The following is a 24,506-nucleotide window of genomic DNA, read 5'->3' as shown; positions in this document are numbered from 1 at the left end:
CTCCAAAGATACAAAATTGACTTTGCTTTGCTTGACTTGATCATCTGTTGAAAACAGCTGCCAGAGAAAAAGACAGAACATATACCTCCATTCATAGTGTTGTAAGAGCTAGAAAAGGCTTTTGACATCATCTGATCGATTTAATCAGGGAGACATCACTATACCCAGAGATTCTATCTGGATAGTTTTAAGACATTTTGGTTGCCATACACATTGTTATGACTGATCAGAGCACATTACAATAATATCATTGGTCCTTCAACATATGGGTTTCATTCAAAATTACTTAAGTGCAAATAAACCACAGAAAATAATAGATCTTGACATTTCTTGAACCACACAGATACAAGGACTTCTAGAGTGGATGCATCTTGACAGTGAAACTATTCTGGAGATTTACTGAATAGTAAATGTTAGTGCTGGAGCACACTGTAATATTGTCAGGCTGGCAAGCATTCTAATACAAACCACTCTCCTGGAGAACATAAACACTGTTGGTGCACTCATGGTAGGCACAAGGTGCATTCGAATGGAGACCACACCAATTTAGAAAAATAAACGTGTTCATGTGCAAGCCAAACATCAATGGCAAGGAGTAAAGTCCAGTTCAGTGCCCAGAAAACAGGCAAGTGTGGCTGCAGACAGTCCACTGGATAGCAGATAGTACACATCAGCAAGTTGAGGCAAGTGAGGGCAAGATAGCTCACTGTAGTTCTTAATCTGCCACTATTGTTTAACCATGTGACCTGGTGCTGCTGGAAGGATCATTCCGTGTCACACCTAGTAACCACGCCAAAGTACGTGTAATTATATAGATCGATCAATCAATACATCTGCTGGAGTTACAGGAATAACTGCAGGAATTTTCAATCATAAATGGACCTAAACAAGGCTGTGTGCTACCTACACATGTTGCACTGCAGTTAGTGGCCATGCTTCAAAAGATATATAATTACATATAATTATAAATAGTCCACTCACATTAATGCGCCCACTACCTATGTTTGACACAAACATGCAATAACCACTCACAGACGGCAGGTGCCAGCACAAGCAGAGCACAGTCTATAAAGGGTGTTGGGGGTATGGAGAAAACAATGCAGTTATTGTCACAATGCAAAAATGGAGACATTTACCTGATGTCCAAAAGAACACAATCACTGGCTTTCAAGCCAAGGGTGGAACCAATTCCGAAACTGCTAAGTCTGTAAACTGTTTGCATGCCACCATTATTAAAGAGTACCACACATTGCAAAAATGGCTCTATCCAAAACTGCCACCAAGGCAATGGTCATAGACGACAGGCATGAATGATGGCTGTGGAGATGTGTATGGGCAAATAGACAAGCAATTGTTGAGCAACTGAAAACACAGATGAACCAAGGGGTTAGTAACAGTGTCTCTTCAATGACCATTCTGCAAACATTGTAATGTATGGGCCTCTACAGCAGGTGCATATTTCCTACACCCACACTGACTGCAGTTCATCAGCAACAATTTGTATGATAGTACTGCAACTGAATGTCCATGAAGTGCTGGCAGGTCTTCCTTTCAGTTGGATCACATTTTATACTCCATCAGATGGATGACCTCATCATTTTGGTGACCACTCCACCCTTTACATGCAGTTTGTTTTTCCATAGCACAATGGCATCTACCAGCAGGACAATGCAAGATGTCACACAGCTCGCAGTCTACGTGCATGATTCGAAGAGCACCAAGATGAGTTTACAGCATTTCTTACCACCAACCTCCCTGGATTTAAACCTAACTGAGAATCTGTGGGTCCACCTCTGCTGCACTGTGTGCATCATGGATCTTCAATTGACAAACTTCGCACAGCTAACCAGAGCACTGCAGATGGCATGGCTCCACATCCTTGCCAGTATCTTCCAGAGCTTCACTGACTCTTCCTGCACATCTCACAGATTTCCACACTGCAAAAGGTGGATATTCAGGCTTTTGATAGATGGTCACATTAATGTGACTAGACAGTGTATAATTTTGATGAAGGACTTTCTGTTCAATTCAGACTTCACTCAAAAATATGAATGTAGCATAACCAGATAATATATATGCAATAAACAGATGGCACTGCTACTATAATCCAAACAGAAGGAGGGCTGCAATCATGTATCAACTGCTTGAAGAGCACATATGAGCAATTTGGTCTATCAGTAAATATTCAGATAACTAAATATACCCCCTCAACATGCCTTTTAAAGCACCCTCCCAAGCTATAACATCATCATATACCATACAAATCAGGGACAGTTAAATCACAACTTCTACCTTGGAAGTATTCTTACAGAGTACTGTATTTCTAAAATGCCACAGGAAACAGAAGCTGAGTTGTCCTTGCAGCCTACGGAAGCTTCTCCCAGCAGGTCCCTTAAGCACTAAACAAGTGGTTTACCAAATATTTTTTGCCTAACCTTGCTGTACAACTGTGAAGCCTGAAATCTTTGCCAGAGTGAGGTAGAAAAATTGTTGTGGTTCCACTAGCAAGAGCTTTTTGCAGCTTTGAATATCAACTGGTAGGTAACATAACCAATGTTACAGTTCTCATGGGGACACCTATGACAAGGATAGAAGACACATCCATTAATTACAGTATCAGATGAAATGACAACCTAATCAAGTCTTTTATGGTAAGCTCAGAAACTGCAGAAAACCTCATGATGACTCCATGAAGTGCTACAAGGGCCAGCTCAAGTAAGCATTGAAGATCTTCAACATTAATGTATAAACTCAGGATCCTCTGACAATAGCTGAGTTGATCTGTTTGAAAAACAATTGTAGAGAAGCAGAAATGCAACATGGCAAACACTTTGACAAATCCAATGATTTCTGCAGCAACAATTAGGTGTATATGTGAACCATTCCTCCCTTCCCGCTCCCGCACACAATGGTATTATGAGCCTCCAGCTGTAATTATGTAGGCCCGGTGGGAGGGAGAAGATATAAACATTTATTACAATGATGCTCTTCTTATCCACAGTTCCTGAAGAACATGATAGGAAAAATTTGTATATCATTTTGAGAGAGAGAGAGAGAGAGAGAGAGAGGTGGTTGCTTTAGCTATCTTTTTGTTGCATCTACATGAGAAATAAAACTTAAACAGCGATTTCAAAAATCCTTCTTTCACATGCAACACAAATGTATGGGTGTGAATGCAAATTATTGAGCAGGCAATTCTTCACTGCTCATAGGGTGTATGTGGACACTTTTACATGACAGTTCTAAGGCAGGAGGGTGTTCTGGTAAATGGTTCTGTAAGATCTGCTAAAAATTCAGCCTGACTTACGAAATTTATTATACCAACATCAGCAAATGATAGTGCTTTAGCCATTACCAAATTCTTTATGTTCTCCATTTTGTTTTGTGTCATGCATTGTGTTTTCTTTTCTCATTTTGAAATGAGTGCAGAGATTACTCTTGGTCCGTCATTGGGTTTGAATACGGCTCCCACACCACCAGATGGGATCAGCAATCCATGTGAGCATTATATCAGTTCTGCCTCCTCAGGAGCACAAAAAACAGACTTAGGTTGGCAGCCCTGTAAGAAGGTGGGGCTTGTCTCCCAGCAATGCTGTTCATCCCTCGACTTGCCTAAGTCCTTGTTTATGTTCACAGCTGACTGCCAGAATTCAGTGTCCAATCTTAATACAACATAAGTGCCATTACAATTTGAAATAATAGAGCATGTACAAATTCCAACTTATAATCAGAAATTTTGGGAACAAAATTTAATAAAACTATCGACATTTAAAACCAAAAGCATTGTTCTCACAGGATGTAGTAACTCCATGAAATTGGGAAGACAGCTTCAAAATAATTAGTAGGTAAGGTACTGGAAACCCCTTCTCATTTCTTCTTTTTGGCAAATAAATATATTGAGCTGAAATTTTACAAATGACTTTTCACAAAATAACATCCCTAAAGCACTCAGTCATTCTTCTTTCACAGTGTTTCATAGAGATGTTGTAATGTTCTTGAGCACTGAAAAGCACCTCTCAGCTTCTGACGTCGAGATAGGCATCGTGATTAGCAGTTTCAAAACCTTAACAGTCTCTTTGTAAGTATCACAAAGCTCATCTAGAATCAGTGAAACAAACGAAACTACTCTGGAGGCTACTCTCAACTCAAACCTAGTTCTCCCTTCAACTTTCTTTTCTCCAGAAACAAATGTTTGTTCTTGATCTCAATGTACTTGTCTGGAAAATTTGTTATGTATTTGAAAATTAGTTTGCATCAAATCATCGCAGTGAGGTGTCCAGTTGTGGCGGTCCCACTTACTTTTATTTATTCGTCAACTGATGATTGTCCTCGGTGTCGATGTACTGCGTTGCTGCACTGGCTGAAAAATGGGTTGTGGATTCCAACACACACTACAGTAAATCATGTAGCCGACAGGCAAACAGTTGCATTTCACAGTACTTTAATTTTCATTTTGCACAACCCTCAATATTACACAGTTGTATGACCAGTGCACTATTATGTAACCTTCGATAAGCCTCATTAATAGTTAGCAGGCAGAACTCCACATACTGCTACATAGTTTCTTGTTGAACATCAACGAGCAGTAAAACCTAACCACACAAGTTCACAGTTCTTGAAGAATAATCAGGTATGTATGGGGCAGACACTGTCACTGTTTTTAAACACACCCTAATTGTTTAACACTTATTCCACAGTTAATTTGAAGCATTGTTGTTGTTCTAACCAGCACAGGTTACTCATCTAAAACTTGGCCGTGGACTGACTGTCTCGTGATCAAAAATCGGGCCCTTGTATATCATCACAATACTAGGCGTGGAAACTACACGTTGTTCGAAGTTAAATTTGCAGAAATTGTAATTAAAACTTAACTCATTAAATTAACTGCATACATAAAAAATTGTGTCTTTTTAACAGTTTCTTCTACTATGAGGTTTAGTCTGAATTATTTGTTTAAATCATGAAATTAACAAATATAGTTATGCAAACAAAAAAATAATAAAATAAAAAATAAAGAGACTAAACTAGTATGAAGTTCAATGTTTAAGAAGTGCTCAATTTTTTCCCTCAACATGCAGGCACAAGGGGTGTCAGAAAATACTGTAAATAAAATGGAAAGGCTTCTAACTGTGGTGGTTTTCAATGGTCATTCCACTGTCAGGCCTGTATGAATCTATACTTACAAGGAAGTTGAACAGTTTAGACACCACTAATCTAGCAACAAATTACACTTTCAGCCCCAAGGACATATTAAATTAGTGAAATTAAGATCTGCTAGAACTGTGCTGTCTGGAAAGAACGTTTATGTCTTTTTTGAGACAGTACTACTGAAAAAAGAAAAGAAAAAGACATGTCACACTGTAACCACCTGATAACAATTTTTCAATAAATTGGAGGATGACGTGTGAGAAGAGCATAATCTGGGATTCACATGATCACAATTTTCAGAATCCTTGGTGAGTATACTTTGGAAGATAATTCAGTTACATCTACATCACAATACTTTCTCTATTCTGAGACCTATGTCCTGTTACAAACAGATGTAATTAATATAGGGTGGCAGCTTTGGGGGATAGTTCTACTTACATTTTGTGAATGGGCTCAGTGTCTACTCAATTAAATTGAAAGGAAATTTTTCAGTAAGTAGCTTTGCAGGAGATTACACTTGAAAAGGGAATTAATACAGGTTTTTCTACATGGAATTTAATATTGTCACAGCCATCTTCCTTGTACCTCATGGTCAGTGACATGAGCCACACCCTTTGCCATGGTTGGGGCATAAAAGCCACCATACCAACATGATATCCTTCTATTGTTAGGACTAAATCTCCTTGCATTCAAGAAAAATTATGGATAGTTTAATGTTATAGTTGTATTGTCTACTCATAGAGAATAGAAAAGGAATCAAGTAAATACAATATGTTTCTTCACAATTACCAAGCATATTACTGCATTAGTCATATGTACCTATTCTGGCAAATGTCATTAAAACCATTATTGCCTTTGAAATTGCCTGCAATTAAGTCTGGCTTCCATCAAAGTAATAACTATATATGTAACTAGATTTTCATGCCTGAGGATACTTACAAACAAATTGCAGAGAATGCAGAAGAAAGAATGAACAGCTGGCCACTCTGGCTTGTCCCCTGCAATCAGTAAATCTTGAACAAAAGCTTCGAAGGCCTTGCGATAAGTGTTATCTTCCTTCTTACTTGACGCACATTTTTTTAAAAATTCAAGAAGGAAAACTCCCACTGCTTTTACTGCTGCCTTGTGCTTCTTCACTAGAACAGACTGTCTATCAGACTGAGAAAAAGGGAAAAAAACATGAATCAGTGTTTCTTACCAGTTTTGACTTGTGGCAATGAAACAAATTTTTAATATGAAAAACATTCAAAATCTGAAAGTTACTCTGTGGGCAATGAAATAATCTATGCTGGGAATTACTATGTGAGACATAAAAGCAAACAAGCAGAAGACATACTTATGATACTGATTGAAATTACGTGGAAGGGAGGAGGGGGCAAGATGGTGCAATGGCAAGGCATTAGATTCACATTTGGGACACTAGCAATTCAAACACCTGTCAGACGATCCAAATCTAGGTTTTCAGTGGCTTCCCTAAATCAAGTAAGGCATATGGTAGGATGGTTCCTTTGGAAGGGCCATTGTTGATTTCTTATCCCATCCTTCCCCAAACTGTGGTTATGCTCCATCTCTAATGACCTCATAATTGATAGGATGTTAAACTCCAATCTTTCTTAGTCCCTTTCTTCCTTCAGTTGTTAGGTAATTTACATTGGTGTCAATGGCGTGAGGTCATATATCATTCATATGTAACATGAGTAACAAAAGAACAAATGCCTGAGACAAACCTTATAACTAAATCTCATTGTGCCTTCTACATGTCCCAATTAGAGACAAGATGATCTTGGTCACATATATATAACATTTCTAGTTAGGAAGCGAACAGTGTATTACACATCTCAAACAAAATTAGTTCCTCTTGAGCTCAAGAATTTTTCACTAGTACAACTAGTAGTACAGAAAGCCTTCATGAAAATATCTCTTCATTTGTACGTAACAATGAAAAAGTTGTTATATATTTAATTCTGTGCCATGATATGCAGTTTTATTGCCATGGTGTAGAGGCAAAACAGTAATAAACAGGTCAACAATTCTTAAAATGTAAGACAGTACTGAATACATAATTATTGTCATCTCACTGCTAGTATTAGTATTTACATTGCAAATCAAGGTGATTAGATTAGATTAATACTTGTTCCATAAATCATGAATATGACACTTCATAATGATGTGGAACGTGTCAGGTTAATTAAAGATGCCTGTACAAGATATTACATTACACAAAATATTGCATGACACTAATGTCTAAGGTTTTTTTCCCTTAATTTATATCTAAAAATTCAGCCAATGAGTAGAAGAAGTTGTCATCTAGAAATTCTTTTAATTTATTTTTAAATGTTAGTTGGCTATCTGTCAGGCTTTTGATGCTGTTTAGTGGATGACCAAAGACTTTTGTGGCAGCACAATTTACCCCTTTCTGTGCCAAAGTCAGATTTAACCCTGCATAGTGAAGATCATCCTTTCTCCTGGTGTTACAGTTATGCACACTGCTATTACTTTTGAACTGGGTTGGATTATTAACAACAAATTTCATAAGTGAATATATATACTGTGAGGTTACAGTGAGGATCCATAGATCCTTAAATAGATGTCTGCAGGATGACCGTGGGTGGGCTCCAGCAATTATTCTGATTACACGTTTTTGAGCAATGAATACTTTTCTACTCAATGATGAATTACCCCAGAATATGATGCCATACGAAAGCAGTGAATGACAGTAGGCATAGTAAGCTAATTTACTGAGATTCTTATCACCAAAATTTGCAATAACCCTAACAGCATGCGTAGCTGAACTCAGATGTTTCAGCAGACCATCAATGTGTTGCTTCCAGTTTAGCCTCTCATCAATGGACACACCTAAAAATTTTGAAAACTCTACCTTAGCTACAGACTTCTGTTCAAAGTCTATATTTATTAGTGGAGTTGTGCCATTTACTGTACAGAACTGTATATACTGTGTTTTATCAAAATTTAAAGAGAGTCCGTTTGCTGAGAACCACTTAATAATTTTGTGAAAAATATCATTTACAATTACATCACTTAGTTCTTGGTTTTTGGATGTTATTACTATACTTGTATCACTATTTTAGATCAACTTAATACGTATACTACATATTAATTATTCAATTCCTGGCTAGTCATTATCAGTGAAGGGTTATGGTAGATGAAAATAATCCTCAAGGATTAAAACTGTTGAATGCTGAAAGGGGCATTATAAAACTCAAAGAATTCTCATGTCAAGGTACAACACTACTGAGCATATTTCAGAAAACGCTTGTACCACCACAGTTCACCATGCGCTAGGCAGGTGAGTGACAATCAATAAGCTTCTAATCAGCACCAAGAGTATGCTACCGTAACTGAAATGCACCAGGATCATACTATGAGGACCAACAATGATCAGAGAAAAGTAAAATGGTCTGATTAGTTTATTATTTTCCATGTTGTTTCCATGTGAAGACACTGACATCCTGGATAAGAAAGTTGAAACTCTTATTGATAGTCCAGTCCACACATGATTTGAAAAACACAGTTACTTCATAGAGTACCTTACATTATCAGTCAGATTGGCTACTGTAAGCTATTAAACCATTCAATTAAGTATGTGGGAAATCTCTTTAAAATAATGTAGATATTTATGTTCAGAATAGGAAAGAGAAATAGGCAAAAGTTTACATTCATTTAACAATTTCAAGCTGTGAGTTTGTAACTGCTACTCACCACAGAGACTTAAAAAGTAGTCATAGCTAATCCACCTTTTTGGTTTACACCTAGAACAAGTGGTTCTCTTTGGATTGACCAGAGCAAGTGCTGCATTTCAGAAGTTCTTTGAGCAGTACTTTTATTTTATTCCCATGTGTGTGAATTGCATGGGTTACCATGCCCAGCATCCCCATGTGACAGAAGTATATGCAAAATATGTATATCTTATTTAATAAACTGCAGGCTCTGACACTTTAATGTAACATATACAAATACTAAGTTTTTCAACTTGGTATAGAATATCTAGGGTATATACTGAGTGAAAATGGTGTTGCCTCAACTCAGTGACATCTTTGGACAAATGATAAATTACCTATGTGAATAAATTTGAGAACTGCAGTCTTTTCTTGGAAACATTAATTGTTACATGCACTTTACTACTGAAGCAGTTGACATTATGTAGCTTTCAAAGAAGCTGCAGAGTAAATCAGCAAAAAGTTTTTGATCACTTTGTACACCATGCTGAGAAGGCCAACTGAAGGTTGACATTAACAGCCGCAAGCTGACCAAAAAAACTGTCACTGGAACAAGATAGTACTTCTCAGATGGTATTCAATTATACATATATATCAGGTGGTTATAATTAAATTGACAGCAGTGTTGCACCACCTTGCATGAAAATAATGGTGTAGACACAGTTGTGTTCTTGCAAAGCTGGATTTACGTGTTGCATGAGGAGGTCCTTATAACATGCAGATGTCACTGTGCACCAAACAGCCTCATCAGGTATCATCTCCTTAAAAAGAAAGTACTGAGAATGAAGGAGTCTTGTCAAACCCCCAACACACAGTCACATAAGCTGAGTGCAGTGGATGTTCCTGTACAGCATATGGTGGAGTAGAGCCCCATATGGAACAGTTCTGTGCATTCATGGCATCATGCAGAGTAAAATGTACCTCGCCCATCCCAAGAGTATTTCCCAGCCACATGGCATCCATCTTAATTCATGCCAAAAAACGGAGGGCAAATTCACAGCATTGTAGCCTATATTGGGAGTTCATTTGGCGTAAATTTTGAATCTTGTAGGGATATCAGTGTAAAATGCACCACAAAATCTTTGGAACTCTTGACCAGGGGAGTAACAATTTCGATGACACACCTTCAGTGCTCGCTGCAGAATTTGAGGCAATTGCTGCATGGTTGGCTATAGCTACAGCAATTTCATCAATAACTGACCTGGAAATGGACCACCTCCCTCTCCTTACTGCAGCACCTAATTCACCTGTTTCTTCAAATTTTTTAATCATATTCCTTAGACCATTTATTGACATGGAGGCTCCTTGCTGCTGATTCTGTCAGTGATATTCGTATACTGCAGTGCTGCTATTACTACTGTTCTAATAAAACAACTTTATCAGCAGTGTACAGTCGTTCTTCTTAATGGCCACTGCGTTTTATACGCAAAAGTCCAACCTTCTCAATCATTTACACCAACAGTCACTTCATACAAGAAATCAACACACATCACCAAGCAACAAACAGCATACAGACATTGAAATAGGAAACCTTTCACATTATGACTGCCTGTAGCACTATATTTTCACCTAGTGGGAGGAAGTGAGACTAGTATTCTTTTTTTTTTTTTTTTTTTTTTTCCTCCAGTAGACTCTGCAAGTGCATCGATTAATGAACATACCTATGAGGTTTCAGCATCCTGTGATGTATACAGCGCACAATGCAGCACTCGGAACACTGTCAGTTTAATTATAACCATCAGGTATGTGTGCAACACTAACATAACTAGCCATCAGAAGTAATACATTCCTAATGACATTAGACATTAATCCACAAGTAATTTCAAACAGACACAAATATGTGCAACAACATGATGTAGGCTTAAAACATAGTAATAATGACAAGGCTTTATACATACAATTTGTATGTGTTTCATATAAGTACTGACTCCAGACACTTTATGATTTCATAAGCTTAATCATGAGCAAACGGTGTGAGGTGGGTAAATTGTAAGCACACCACAAAAAACATAATGATAAGATTTAAATTATGGCAGTGCCTTGAGCATGTTAATTTTGGTCTATGTAGATTTAACGTAGCTAGTACAGTTTAAATTTTGTAAAAGTTCAACTTACTGCTGAGAATGTTAAGTGTTCACCTACATGACAAAATTCTTGTCAGCAACAAGACAGTTAAGTACCATAAGGGTTAAAAATACTGTGTATTTTGGGTGACCGTAAGACCAAGAGCATTAGCTGGACTTAGCATCTTTGTTGAGGATTGTACAGACACATATTTTATATGAAGTGTGGTGTCTATACTTGGTATTTCCCCAGGAGAAAGTCGCAGGACTGATGGAGTGTTGTGAAGGTTACAGTTCATGTATTAGAGTATGCAGCAGTGTGGGTTATCATGTATAGACTTTGAATTATTTTTTGATGCTCCCTCTGAAACACTGACTCCTTTCTGTCATGTTTTGAACTAGAATTTGGATTGTGTGAAGCTAGTTTCGACTGTGTGTCCATGCGTTCCTGTCCCACTTTTGATATCCTAGATGTGGTGTGTTTCCTGTCAGAAACAAAGATGATTCAAGCCATGGTGCATTTCTTACTACAGACAGTCCATGCTGCACTTCTCCTAACACTGCTGTCACAAACATTTATCAGCAAAGTCAAGTTTTCCTGTTGCTTTGACACCAGCTGGCATTGGTTAAAGGGGGGGATGGGGGGCAGCAGCATCTACATCTACATCCATACTCCGCAAGCCACCTGACGGTGTGTGGCGGAGGGTACCCTGAGTACCTCTATCGGTTCTCCCTTCTATTCCAGTCTCGTATTGTTCGTGGAAAGAAGGATTGTCGGTATGCTTCTGTGTGGGCTCCAATCTCTCTGATTTTATCCTCATGGTCACTTTGCGAGATATACGTAGGAGGGAGCAATATACTGCTTGACTCTTCGGTGAAGGTATGTTCTCGAAACTTTAACAAAAACCCGTACTGAGCTACTGAGCTTCTCTCATGCAGAGTCTTCCACTGGAGTTTATCTATCATCTCCGTAACGCTTTCGCGATTACTAAATATCCTGTAATGAAGCACACTGCTCTCCGTACGTGTGTGTGTGTGTGTGTGTGTGTGTGTGTGTGTGTGTGTGTGTGTGTGTGTGTGTACGCACACTAGAGAGTAGTGGAGAGTTTTAGGGACTATACAAAACTTAAAATAAGTTTAGTGTTCCAAGATTCATGCTGCAGTTATCATTGCTATGAGTATGAAATTTTGCTACTGTGTTATATTTCTAAATGCAAGAAAAACTGATGACATACCTCAGACATAAGGGTTGTAGACATGTCTACAGAACACTGTACAAGTTGTAACACAACAGCAGTAAGCATCTGAATGCTACCATTACTGTCAATTTTATATGTGCGTAGAATCTGGTTATTGCATGATGATTTCATTGTACTTGCAAGGAGTCCTCCAAGTACAGCATGCCTGAACTTTTCATACGTAGAAAAAATCTGTAGGGATTTGATCAGATTCTTATTATGTAAGAAATACAGCACACAAATAGGAGAAAATAAGACACACAGAAACCAACTGGAATCTCACATTGGTATTACAATCAATATGAAAGTCCAATTCGACGAACAAGCTAACATGCTGCTATGTGGGAATGCTAAGATATTGACATGCTTTATTTTCATTTTTAACAGCAAAACAGGATGCTTGATTACATAGAAAACCCATCTGTCTTCTTACTTATTTACATTTTCACTATACTTGCTTTTTTTTATATAATAGGGAATATGGCAAGGAAGCCATCGAACTATAGACTTAAGAGTAACTAGAAGCACAGAGATGTTCAAAATATTCTCATTATCTAAAATAAATATTTTTAAAAAAGGAGAATAAAACTCACAATTCCTAGGAGACGTAGTGCAGCCAGCTGAATTTCTGCTATGTTGTTGATGAAGAAAGGGCTCACAGATAAGGAACACATGGCAGAAATGTGTTGTGGAGCTGCACGATATAATGCGACTACTTCCATTAATAGGCATATTCCATTCACGATTTGGTGGTATAAAACTTTTATTGCTTTCCCCTCCTGTTCCTCCACCTGCACTGCTGTTATTCGATCACTACCTTCTTTACAAAGTGTGTGCTGCTTTTTCATACCTGCTTTCTTCCTTCTATGATTACTACAGTTGTTTGTAGGACCTGCATCATGACAGTTTTACATTGGTATAACAAAACTCGTATTACATTTTGCAGGATGTTTTAAAAGAATTCTTGATTTTTATAATCTCTTTTAATTCTTGTACAATAATAAGACATATGTAATAAGACATAGTTTAGGTGATTAAACTGAGGAGGATCAAATACATGTGAAGAAATAGCTATGATTTCAGTAAATTAAAATTTCATTACAGAACTATTCCAGATTATATACTGAAACTGGTACTTCTAAAATTATACAGGTAAGGGCATAAATCAAACTATAAACAGTACAAATAGTTTATTAAAAAGTCTGAAGAGTTTGTAAACCAATCCAGCATTACTTCATAATATTCCCTTACCTTTGTCGTTCCCTCGAGGCTCCTACCGTCATAAACTCCACATGCATAATTTATTTTTAGTTGTTCTATAAACTGTTTTTACAAGTGAAAAATAAAACTAAAAATAAATAATACAGAGTAAAATGGACTTAGTTAAAATGAACACACCTAATCAAAACAGCGATTACAACATTTCTGTCAGGAGCAACATGTTCTTAGATACTGAGAGACTATCTTTGAGAGAGAGAGAGAGAGAGAGGGGGGGGGGGGGGTGGTTAGAGCACAAAACAAAAGAAAAAAGATAGCTACTGTCAAAGGAAGTCCATTACAGGCTCACTTCCAGTAAAGAAATAAAGAGAATGCCTGCATAGTTTGCAGTCTGCAACAGCACTGCCACAATCAACCAAGCATTAGTAAATGATAAAATATCAGTATAAATAATAGAAACAGAAATAAAAATTGATAAAATATCACAAAATAGAAAGCCAAGTAGGTACATACTTATACGGAAATGTCTTATGAACTCTAATACAGTTGAAGTATGAAGTGCAATATCCCACTAAAATGTGGAAGATGGATGACACATCCCATGACATTACAGAAAATAGTGTGTGGTGGGGAGGGGGCGGGGGGGATGTGATGCCGGATCGGGATTTGAACCTGGCATGGGCTACCCATATTTCCACCTAGCACCACATACCTGCAGTCCCTGTCCAGTTCCTCCAAGCTCGCTGCTTTGAGATTCCCACAGGAAGTCGGATGTAATTGTGTACCCACACTGATGACTGTTGATTCATTCCCCATCAAGGCGAATCAATTATATGAATGTGTGGTGTGTTCTTTTGGACATATCCGAAAGAATAGACAACACACATTCATACAATATGTTTGTACTGAGTAGTGCGCTGTGTCACGAAGATTCCTGAACCTCGCACAAAAGCTGCCAAAAAGCCTTATTTCTTATTTCTGGTGGGACACTGTTCTGACCTACAGCAAAACACCATCTTCCATTACTTCGTATTAGTTTCTATTCCTGTAGTAGATTTACAGCTGTGAGATTATGCCTATAGGATGGCACATTATGATAATGCTCTGGATCATGCAATCATTCTTGGTTGCAGTATCTGCTATTTCATCAAACAGAATTCAAATATGACCTGATAGTCAGCAGAATAACACTTCCATCCTTGGTCTTTTCAGAGGCAGAAGGGTGTTGAGCATCATAAAGAACTGTTTTTCTGATGAGTACACACTGTGAGAAGGTTGGAACAGATAAATAATGTTGATGCTTTCAGAAGACTCACTCACTCCAAAGCCCTCAAGGTCACATCTGATCAGTGGATCCAAGGACATGTCCTTGGAGGATGTCACAGAGCAGCCAGAATTGTTGCCCTGCTGAGACCTATATACATATGGCAAATATGGGTTTCATTAATACATGTCCCAGATGGCTATGTGGGTCATTAATGAGTAATGTAAGATATGGTCACAAGCAACTGAATCAGATATCTACCTCACAGTACATGGAGTTCCATTTTTATTAACAATAAGTCTGAGGAAACATCATGGCATGGGTTCTATGAAACAAAAAGTGTTGGAGAATAATCCAAATCAATTACCGTTCAACTGCCTCACAGAACTCATTGAAATTGGGCAGAATGGGGGCCAAGACAAGCACAAGTTATGTAAAAATGTAAATACACACATCACAAAAAGTTTTGCATCACCTCACTTCAGTGAGTACCGGAACCTAACAGAAAACTGGAATAGAGATCAACATAAACATCATCCGCCCTTTTTATTGCTCATGAAAGCCACACATTGCACACGGGTACCTCTAATACCCAGTAGCAAGCCCTCTTGCATTGATGCATGCCTGTATTCATCGTGGCATATTATCCACACGTTCGTCAAGGCACTGTTGGTCCAGATTGTCCCACTTCTCAATGGTGATTCAGCATAGATCCCTCAGAGTGGTTGGTGGGTCACGTTGTCCAAAAACAGCCCTTTTCAATCTATCCCAAGCATGTTTGAAAGGATTCATGTATGGAGAACATGCTGGCCACTCTAGTCAAGCAATGTCATTATCCTGAAGGATGTCATTCACAAGATGTGCATGATGGGGGCACAAATTGTTGTCCATGAAGATGAATGCCTCGCCAATATGCTGCCGATATGGTTGCACTATCGGTCGGAGGCTCGCATTCACGTATCATACAGCCATTACGGCACCTTCCATGAGCACCAGCAGCATACGTCGGCGCCACATAATGCCACCCCAAAAAACAGTAGGGAACCTCCACTTTGCTGCGCTTGCTGGACAGTGTGTCTAAGGCATTCAGCCTGACCGGGTTGCCTCCAAACATGTCTCCAACAATTGTCTGGTTGAAGGTATATGCGACACTCATCGCTGAAGAGAACATGATGCCAGTCCTGAGTAGTCCATTCAGCATGTTGTTGGGCCTATCTGTACCATGCTGCATGGTGTCATGATTGCAAAGATGGACCTCACCGTGGACGTTGGGAGTGAAGTTGCGCATAATGCAGCCTATTGGGCAGAGTTTGAGTCATAACAAGGCGTCCTGTGGCTGAACAAAAAGCATTATTCAACACAGTGGTATTGCTGTCAGGGTTCCTCCGAGCCATAATCCATAGGTAACGGTCATCCACTGCAGTAGCAGCCCTCGGGCGGCCTGAGCGAGGCATGTCATCGACAGTTCGTCTCTCTGTATCTCCTCCATCTCCGAACAACATCGCTTTGGTTCACTCCGAGACGCATGGACACTTCCCTTGTTGAGAGCCCTTCCTGGCGCAAAGTAACAATATGGACATGATTAGACCAAGGTATTGATCATCTAGACGTGGTTGAACTACAGACAATACGAGCCGTATACTCCATCCTGGTGGAATGACTGGAAATGAATGGCTGGTACACCCCCTCCATCTAATAGGCACATGCATCGTTATTTACATCTTTGGGCTGGTTTAGTGACATCTCTGAACAGTCAAAGGGACTGTGTCTGTGATACAATTTCCACAGTCAATGTCTATCTTCAAGAGTTCTGGGAACTGGAGTGATGCAACACTTTTGTTGATCTGTGTAATGTAAGAATGAAGGAAATAATAATTCAGCAATTAACAAATTTTCTGACTCGACATGCAGACAAAAATGAATGAAAACTTCACTAGAGTGCAAGCAGGTGCACACACATACATCTATGACTCCCCCCCCCACACACACACAGGCACGTGCATATAAGCACACTGATGTACATACCAGCACATGCATGGGCATGTATGTGTCCACACAACGAGGCGTGCGTGCGCGCACCCACACACACACACACACACACACACACACACACACACACACACACACACACACACACATGCATGGGCATGTATGTGTCCACACAACGAGGCGTGCGCGCACACACACACACACACACACACACACACACACACACACACACACACACACACACACACACACAAAACTGAAGTTTTCATTCTTCTTTCTGTGATTCAATACTTCTACTATATTCAGACTGTTGTTTCCTTTACTCCTAAATTATTCAACCGATGGTGTAAGGGATGTGTTCAAGAGGCTTGATGTCATGTGACAGTGACCATGCAAGCAACCTCAGGTGTGTGAAATGTTTCTCGTACACTTATGACACAGTTCAGAAGCAAATGAGGTGATGCATTACTATTTCAAAATATAGGTTGCCCGCTTGGTACTGCAGGCAATCAAAGAGAGGCATACAACTGGAAAATATGTTTCGGTATCATTCACAATGAAAGACAATGGCTTACAAATCTGGAGCACCATTTCATTCCAAGTAAACATTTGTATTTGTACTTATACCAGTTTATTCCAGTGGCATAGGTGAAGCTTCAGAGAAATGCATACACACACAAACAGTAGTGATAAGCCTAAAGGAACACAGTCATCACAGCTTAAAGAGAAATTTTGTGTAAGAATACTAGAAGTAGACCACTTCATAGCAAATGCCAAGCAAGCAACCAAAGAGAGAGCCGTAAAGGAGAGGGGATGATGGGGGTGAGTCTATAGCAAGGCTCCTGTAAGATGACAGTGTAATGCAACAAACTAAGATTTACCATTTGTACCATACAATACATTTGATTATTGGAGATCATGATACACTGTAACTTTGACGTCAAGTCTTAATTTTCAGTGCACATTAATCACTGTATAATGCCACTAGAAACAATAATTACCTTACAGAAGAAATTACGTTAACTGAATTTTCCAAGATGACAGAACTATGTGACCATGACAGAAACAATCGTCACATTACTAGATTTCAGTGTCATTTGCAACATAGTATTTTGTACAGATTGATAAACATTTGACATTTGCTTTAGCATTGTTGTAGGGAGTTCAAATACTACATTATTTTTGGTGGATTTTTTTAATCTTACTTGTTAAAGGGATTTATTTTACAAAAATTAGCATAGAAAAGCTTTGCAATTCAAGCAATAGTTAATTTGAAACATATTTATTTTCTGTTGACTTTTATGTCACATGTGAAATTATTTGTATTAATGTTTCTTCACTTTAATTAACATGAAATACTAACTGTAATAAAACTAAAAATACAATGCATTGTCAATATTCCGCACAAGGGCTGATATTAGGATAAATCAGTTAGTTGTTATCAAGTAGTAGCAGTTGTTCAAGGGGTGAAGTTCAGTTATTGTTAAAAGTTATGTAAGTAACAAGTTTGTAGTGAAGAAATTATAAATAATTGAAGAAACTTGTGACATTTTGGTTGTAAGAAGATTAATTAAAAGACAATACCACTACTACTATATTATAATGCAGAATATTTAAAAAAGAAAAAGTTCAACCAGGACATCTGACTGTAAATGAGAATGATACACTTCAAATTCAACAGGCTAAGTATTAATAAGTCACAAAATTGTTTATGTTCTAATTATGAATACAACAAGAAACACAGTTATGAGAAACCAGCAACTATTTATTTTGTCACTGCAATCCAACGTAGACAGTTCAAGACAGTTATATGACATGCACTGCACAAGAGAGGCCAGTTGGAGTCAGCACATAACATTATAAAGATATTTGCCTGTCAGTGGCCACTGGCTTCCTGCTGCAGGTGTCACGATCAGTGGCCTCTGGTGGAGCTGCCTGGAGCTGTTGAACAGTGCACCACTCAAACGCAATGCACACAGTAGTAGGTGCCAGAAATGTAGTAATTCCCAGGTTACTACACTCGCCTCTATTTGTGGGGAAGAGTGCCCAGATGCTGCCTCCTCTGCAACACTATGATAGTTGACATGTCCAGTATCAGAAGCAGCTGTCCTGAGTGCAAACAAGTCTCAGTCTGCAAGAACTAGCGCCTAGGGTCACAAGTAATGTGAGTGCAGACACTCAAGTCTTCCTACCCCTCCTGGAGAGCTGTCATATGATCCCAGTACTCCCAAGGTAGGGGCCATGTTGTTGGCAGTTTTCAATGATGTCTTGTGCTGTTTGTGGTGAAATAACAGTTTAATAAGCTTTTGGAAGTGTTTGTCCACTATGTTTTTTCGAGTTGTCGATGCATGGAACTCATTTAGTAAATTTTGTGCGGCAGTTTTCAGCTGACCTTTTTTATTGATTCTAGTGAAATATTTCAGTAAAATTTTCATTCACTAATTTAATTTCATTGGGTGTTACAATGGCACTTAAATGATTGGTTTTAGCTAAGAAATTGTGTGCAGTTTTGGTAGCATTCGTATTAGTTGTGGTTTAGTAGCATTAATAAAAGTTGTTGCTTTCCCAATAGAGAGAGAATTTTGAGACCACTACTGTTAGGTTTTTTAAATAGTTCTACTGTTGTAACAGAGCTTCAGTGACATAGACATTTAGTTTGTCCAGCAACTGTTATAGTTTTACCATCAGTGAGAAGTGTGGGCTGTGTCATAGGTTTGTGAGTAATGGGTAGGCATTCTATCAAGATCCTCTCCTGAGAATGCAGAATCTGTAGTAGAAATAAGTTGATAGAGGAACAGGAGTGTAAAATCTGTGCCCTTCATGTGGAGATACAAGACGTGAAGGAGGAACTAGATAGGTTGAGGAGGGTGATGGGTGCTCAAGAATGGGAACTGTCAGTTGGTAAGACAGCAGCTAGGAGGAGGAGGAGATATTCAGATATTGTTTTTTGCGTACATGCAATAGATTTGACAAAATGTCAGAGTTGAGTAGTGTGGAGCCTCGTTTAGATGTAGGTGTAGGAAACATGCACCAGTCCTCAGCAATTAGGAAGCCTTAAGCCTTAAATTCTAACAGAAAGAACAAGGTTCTGCTGCTAGGTAGTTCACATGGTAGAGGTGTGAGACAGCAGTTACAGGAATTGTTGGAGAGTGAGTGCCAGGTCACCAGAATTGTGAATCCTAGTGCAGGGTTGGCTCAGGTGACTGACAGCATAGGGGAGTTATGTAGGAATTTTACCAAAGAGGATCGGGTAGATAATGTGGGTGAAGCAGGGCAAGGTCTTGAGAGGGATGGGGAATATGATGTAGGTGGTGACCTGGTAAAGATAGCTACTCTAACTCATGGCACTAATGTGCACATCATGCAAACTGTGTGAGCATCATGATCGGCCTCATGTTAATGCTGCTGTTACGCGTGTTATCATGGGGCTGGAGAAGGCACAAATGGTGGAGGGCATGGCTCACATTGCAGTGGTGCCAGTTAAGTCTATCAATAGATTGCGTTTCACTAGGCATGGCCTGCACCTCAATATGTATGGGAAGGGGAGGTTGGGAAATCTTACAGATGACGGTGTAGTGGGTGGTGGTTGGATCACTCAAGAAAAATTCCTGTTAATTTGTGTTACAACTGCACCTTTTTTAGGTTGAAGTCAGCTGACAGGTATACCTACTTAAAGGAAGCCCCTCTACAAAGGAACCACCTTCAGAGGAGGTCAGGTATCCAAGTAAAGAAAGAATTAGCACATTTCATCGAAATTTAAGAGGTATTAGAGATAAAGTTAGTGAACTGCTTATAGATGTTGATTCTGACATCATTGGTACATCAGAGCACCACTTAAATAATTTAACAATTCAGAGGCTTCCTTTAGCAGGATACAGATTAGTGGGCTGTTTATCAAGGAGTTCTTTGTGGAGTGGGGGAGTTGTCACATATTTAAAAAACAGTATCCCATTTGAGTCCATAGACTTATCACAGCACTGCACTGAACAGGTATTTGAATGTTGTGGTGGGGCAGTTGAATATAGTGAAACTATACTTTTAATTGTTACTGTTTGTATGTCTCGTAACTGACTTCAGAACATTTCTATTCGAGATAGAGAGGGTTTTTGGTTCACTTTGTAGGAAGTACCAAAAATTAGTTACATATGGTAACTTCAATATTAATTTTGTATTTAATTGTGCAAGAAAAAGGGTGTTGGTAGATCTCGTGAACTTGTATGATCTGATGCAGACAGTGTTTTTTTCCAACTAGGGTGCAGGGTAATAGTAGCACAGCCACAGATAGTATTTTAATTCATTCTTCATTACTAGATAGACATTCTATTAGTACAAGGGTGAATGGCCTTTCAGACCATGATGCACAAATTTTAACACTTAAAAGACTTCTGTACTCACAAATTTTAACACTTAAAAGACTTTTGTACTCAAACAAATGATATGTATAATTACAAACATGGAGAAAAGCTAATCCAACAGCAATATAGAGTTTTTTAAACCTCATTATGGAAGAAGAGTGGCAGCATGTTTATAGTGCCGATACCATAGATGACAAATATAAAGCTTTCCTTAACACATTTCTCATTTTCTTTCAGAGTTGCTTTCCATTAGAACATTCTAAACAGGGTACTAGCAGTAAAAGGCAGCCTGGGTTGCCAACTAGTGGGATAAGAATATCACGTAGAAGAAAGTGGGAATTATATCAAAATGTTAGAAGAAGTCATAATCAAACTACATTAGCCCATTACAGACAGTGTTGTAAGGTGCTCTAAAATGTTATTAGGAAGGCAAAGTGTATGTGGCACACTAATAGAATAGCTAATTTACAAGATAAAATTAAAACCACATGGTCAGTTGTAAAGCAAGAGTTTTTTCAACAGCACAAGGCTGGCAATATAAAGTCAGTTCATAGTAGAAATATTTCTGTTACCTATAACTCAGATGTAAGTTAAGTATTTAACACTCATTTTCTGAGCATTTCTGGTGAATTAAATAAAAATTGACTTTCTACACAGAATCATATACCTTTCTTGGCAAATGACCTTTCCAAGATTGTTGTCTGAAATACTCTTCTGTGATACACGGGGGGATTGAGTCAATAATTAAATCACTGAAGATAAGGACTCTCATGGATATGATGGAGTGCCTAGCAGAATATTTAAGTACTGTGCACACATGTTAGTCTGTACTTAGCCATATTGTAATTTTTCCTTTAAAAATGGTCAGTTTCCTGAACAATTAAAGTACTCGGTAGTAACGCCGCTTTATAGAAATGGATAATGTAGACAATTTTAGTCCTACTTCTATGCCATCAGTGCTTGTTAAAGTTATTGACAAGGATGTATATGTAAGGATAATTGATCATTTTATACCACATAATTTGCTATCAAATGTACTGTTCGGCTTTAGAAGTGGTTTAAAACTGAAAATGCTGTATTCTCTTTTCTCTGTGAGGTACTGGATGGATTTAATGGAAGCCTTTGAATATTAGGCATAATTTTTGATTTACCTAAGGCATTTGATTGTGTTGATCACAAAATATTGCTCCAGAAGTAGGACCATTATGGTATTACCCCCCCCCCCCCCCCCCTCCACACACACACACACACACACACACACACACACACACACACACACACACACACACACCCCTGGAACAGCTTTTCACACACACACACACACACACACCTGGAACAGCTTTTCATCACCTTCCCAATCTCCAATCTCCACAACATCCCTGTCAGACCCTTTGCACCTTCTGCACCCACTACGCTACCCTATGGCTCCTACCCCTGTGACCATCCCTGCTGTAAGACTTGCCCTATGCACATGCCTACCACCACCTATACTAGTCTTGTAACTGGCAAAACACATACTACAACAGGAAGAGCCACTGTGAAATGACACATATGGTGTACAAGCTGTTATGTAAATACTGTTTGGCCATTTACACTGGCATGACTACCACCAAGTTAGGATGAATGGGCATGGACAGAGGGTGTATACTGATAACACACCACATCCTGTTGCAGAGCCTACTCTACGACATTATAGTCAATGTTTCACCACACAAGCCACTTGGTTTCTGCCCCGAAAGCCGTTTCTCAAGTCTCCACATGTAAGATGTGGTGTTACAATAAGTCCTTGGTTCTAGCCACCCTCCTGGCCTAATTTACGTTAATTTCTTCAGTTTAAGCATTTCTTCTCAGTAACTACTCCTTTCTTCACTCCATTTTAATTTTCCATATCTTTGATTTTTTTACCTGTCTATCCCCCCCCCCCCCCCCCCCCCCCCCACCTCTACAACATACAATGCACTTCGTTTTCTGTTCTTATTAACTTGTCCATGATTTTTGTCAGTAATCTCTGTCTCGCATATTACTCTTTCTTCCACCTCTGGGCTCTCAGGTTTTCAAATATCTTCTGACACAGTCCTCAACAATGAGGCTTTTCTTCACATCATCCAGTAAGTCTGCCCTGAACTGAGGCTTCTGGGCAACTTTTCAAAGCTCTCCCCATTTCCCAAACCTCACCTGTCCTATTCCTTCTCCTTCAATCCTCCTGCCTGGAGAAGGAACCACAGGCTCTGAAAGCTTGCAGATGTCAATAGCTTTCTATGTATGACATCCTGCGACTGCTTGGTGAGTGGATTGTTTATGCAACCTAGCTACATTATATTTTCAGAAATTGATTATTTTCATTGATATAATTAGTTACATATAATTATCACATTGGAACAGGCCTCACCATTACATCTAATTTTTAATGGTATTTTTTAGTGCTGATAGATCAGTTTCGGCTGAACTGTTGCATAATCACAATACTTCTCTTCTTGCTCAATACAAAAATTTATTGACAACAGTCTGGTTGGCAGCAGCATTTATAAGAGCAGATCTCCAGTCTTCATGTCATTCTGCCTCCTCCTTCATTTCAGTGTATGTCAAACCTACACATTTCTGTAGTTTTTTTCCCATCAGCATAACCATCTGTTATTTGTTTTAGCCCTCACATGTGAACTGATGACCAATAACCTTAAGTCTTCTGTTTACAATACTGTTCCACAAACTTCTCTTCTTTGCCACTCTTTTAATGAATTCATCATTCTTGATTTTATTAGTCCAGTCAACTCTTGGGCTGCACTCATAACGCTACATCTGAAATGAATTCAGCTTTTTTTCCTTGTCTGAGTCCCCAGAATCCAGGTCGCATGCTTGTATAGTGCCATACCCTTAACACATGCTTTCAAGAACCTTTTTTTTGGGAGATCTTTTTTATATAGAAGGGTCATTGCGTAAGTCATGGCAACAATGGTACATTTTCTAATACTACGACGACATGGGAATTCTACAATGTGCACTGAACCTGTAAGGTACTGTGCATATGACTGCCAACATAAAATAGGGTTCCAGTACAGGAGATCACGTAAAAGGTTGAAATGAAATACATGCATTGGAACTCTGTGTAAATTTATTGTGCACGAGTATGAATGGAACAAAATGAATCAAAATCAACTACTGTCTTACCAAATAGTTCCACATTGCATCCATGCAGTGCTGTCAATGATAGGGAAGGTGTTGAATGCCACTGGCATTGCCATCAATGTGTGCCAACTGTCACTGAAATGCCACAACGATATCCACTCTCTTTGCAAAGAATCCCCTAGGCAATGGTTTCTTCAGTTGTGGAATGAGGTTGCAGTCACATGGAATGGGGTCTGGTGAGTAGCGTGTGTGTTGTATTATCCACCTTACACCACAGCCAAGCTCACACTCATCATTTCAAGCACTTATATTGAGCCATCCTTGCGAGCAGTTGCAATCTGTCAGTTGATTTTGGTACTGTTTGATGAAGG

General features: G+C 38.8%; 1 protein-coding gene across 2 annotated transcripts in view; it reads right to left on the bottom strand.

Annotated features, from left to right (window-relative positions):
* Positions 1-24,506, bottom strand: part of LOC126323887 (nipped-B-like protein A) — a 486,440-nt gene that overhangs the window by 389,576 nt on the left and 72,358 nt on the right. For both annotated transcript variants that reach the window (XM_049994805.1, XM_049994812.1), the window contains exons 5-7: positions 12,780-13,078; positions 12,184-12,378; positions 6,088-6,306 (exon numbers count right to left, since the gene is read on the bottom strand). In XM_049994805.1, the coding sequence (XP_049850762.1) occupies positions 6,088-6,306; positions 12,184-12,378; positions 12,780-13,078 (713 nt within the window). The remainder of the gene's footprint in view (positions 1-6,087; positions 6,307-12,183; positions 12,379-12,779; positions 13,079-24,506) is intronic.

The sequence above is a fragment of the Schistocerca gregaria genome, chromosome 2 (assembly GCF_023897955.1).
Source record: "Schistocerca gregaria isolate iqSchGreg1 chromosome 2, iqSchGreg1.2, whole genome shotgun sequence".
NCBI classification, from domain to species: Eukaryota; Metazoa; Arthropoda; class Insecta; order Orthoptera; family Acrididae; genus Schistocerca; species Schistocerca gregaria.
This window is presented reverse-complemented; position numbering and strand designations above follow the sequence as displayed.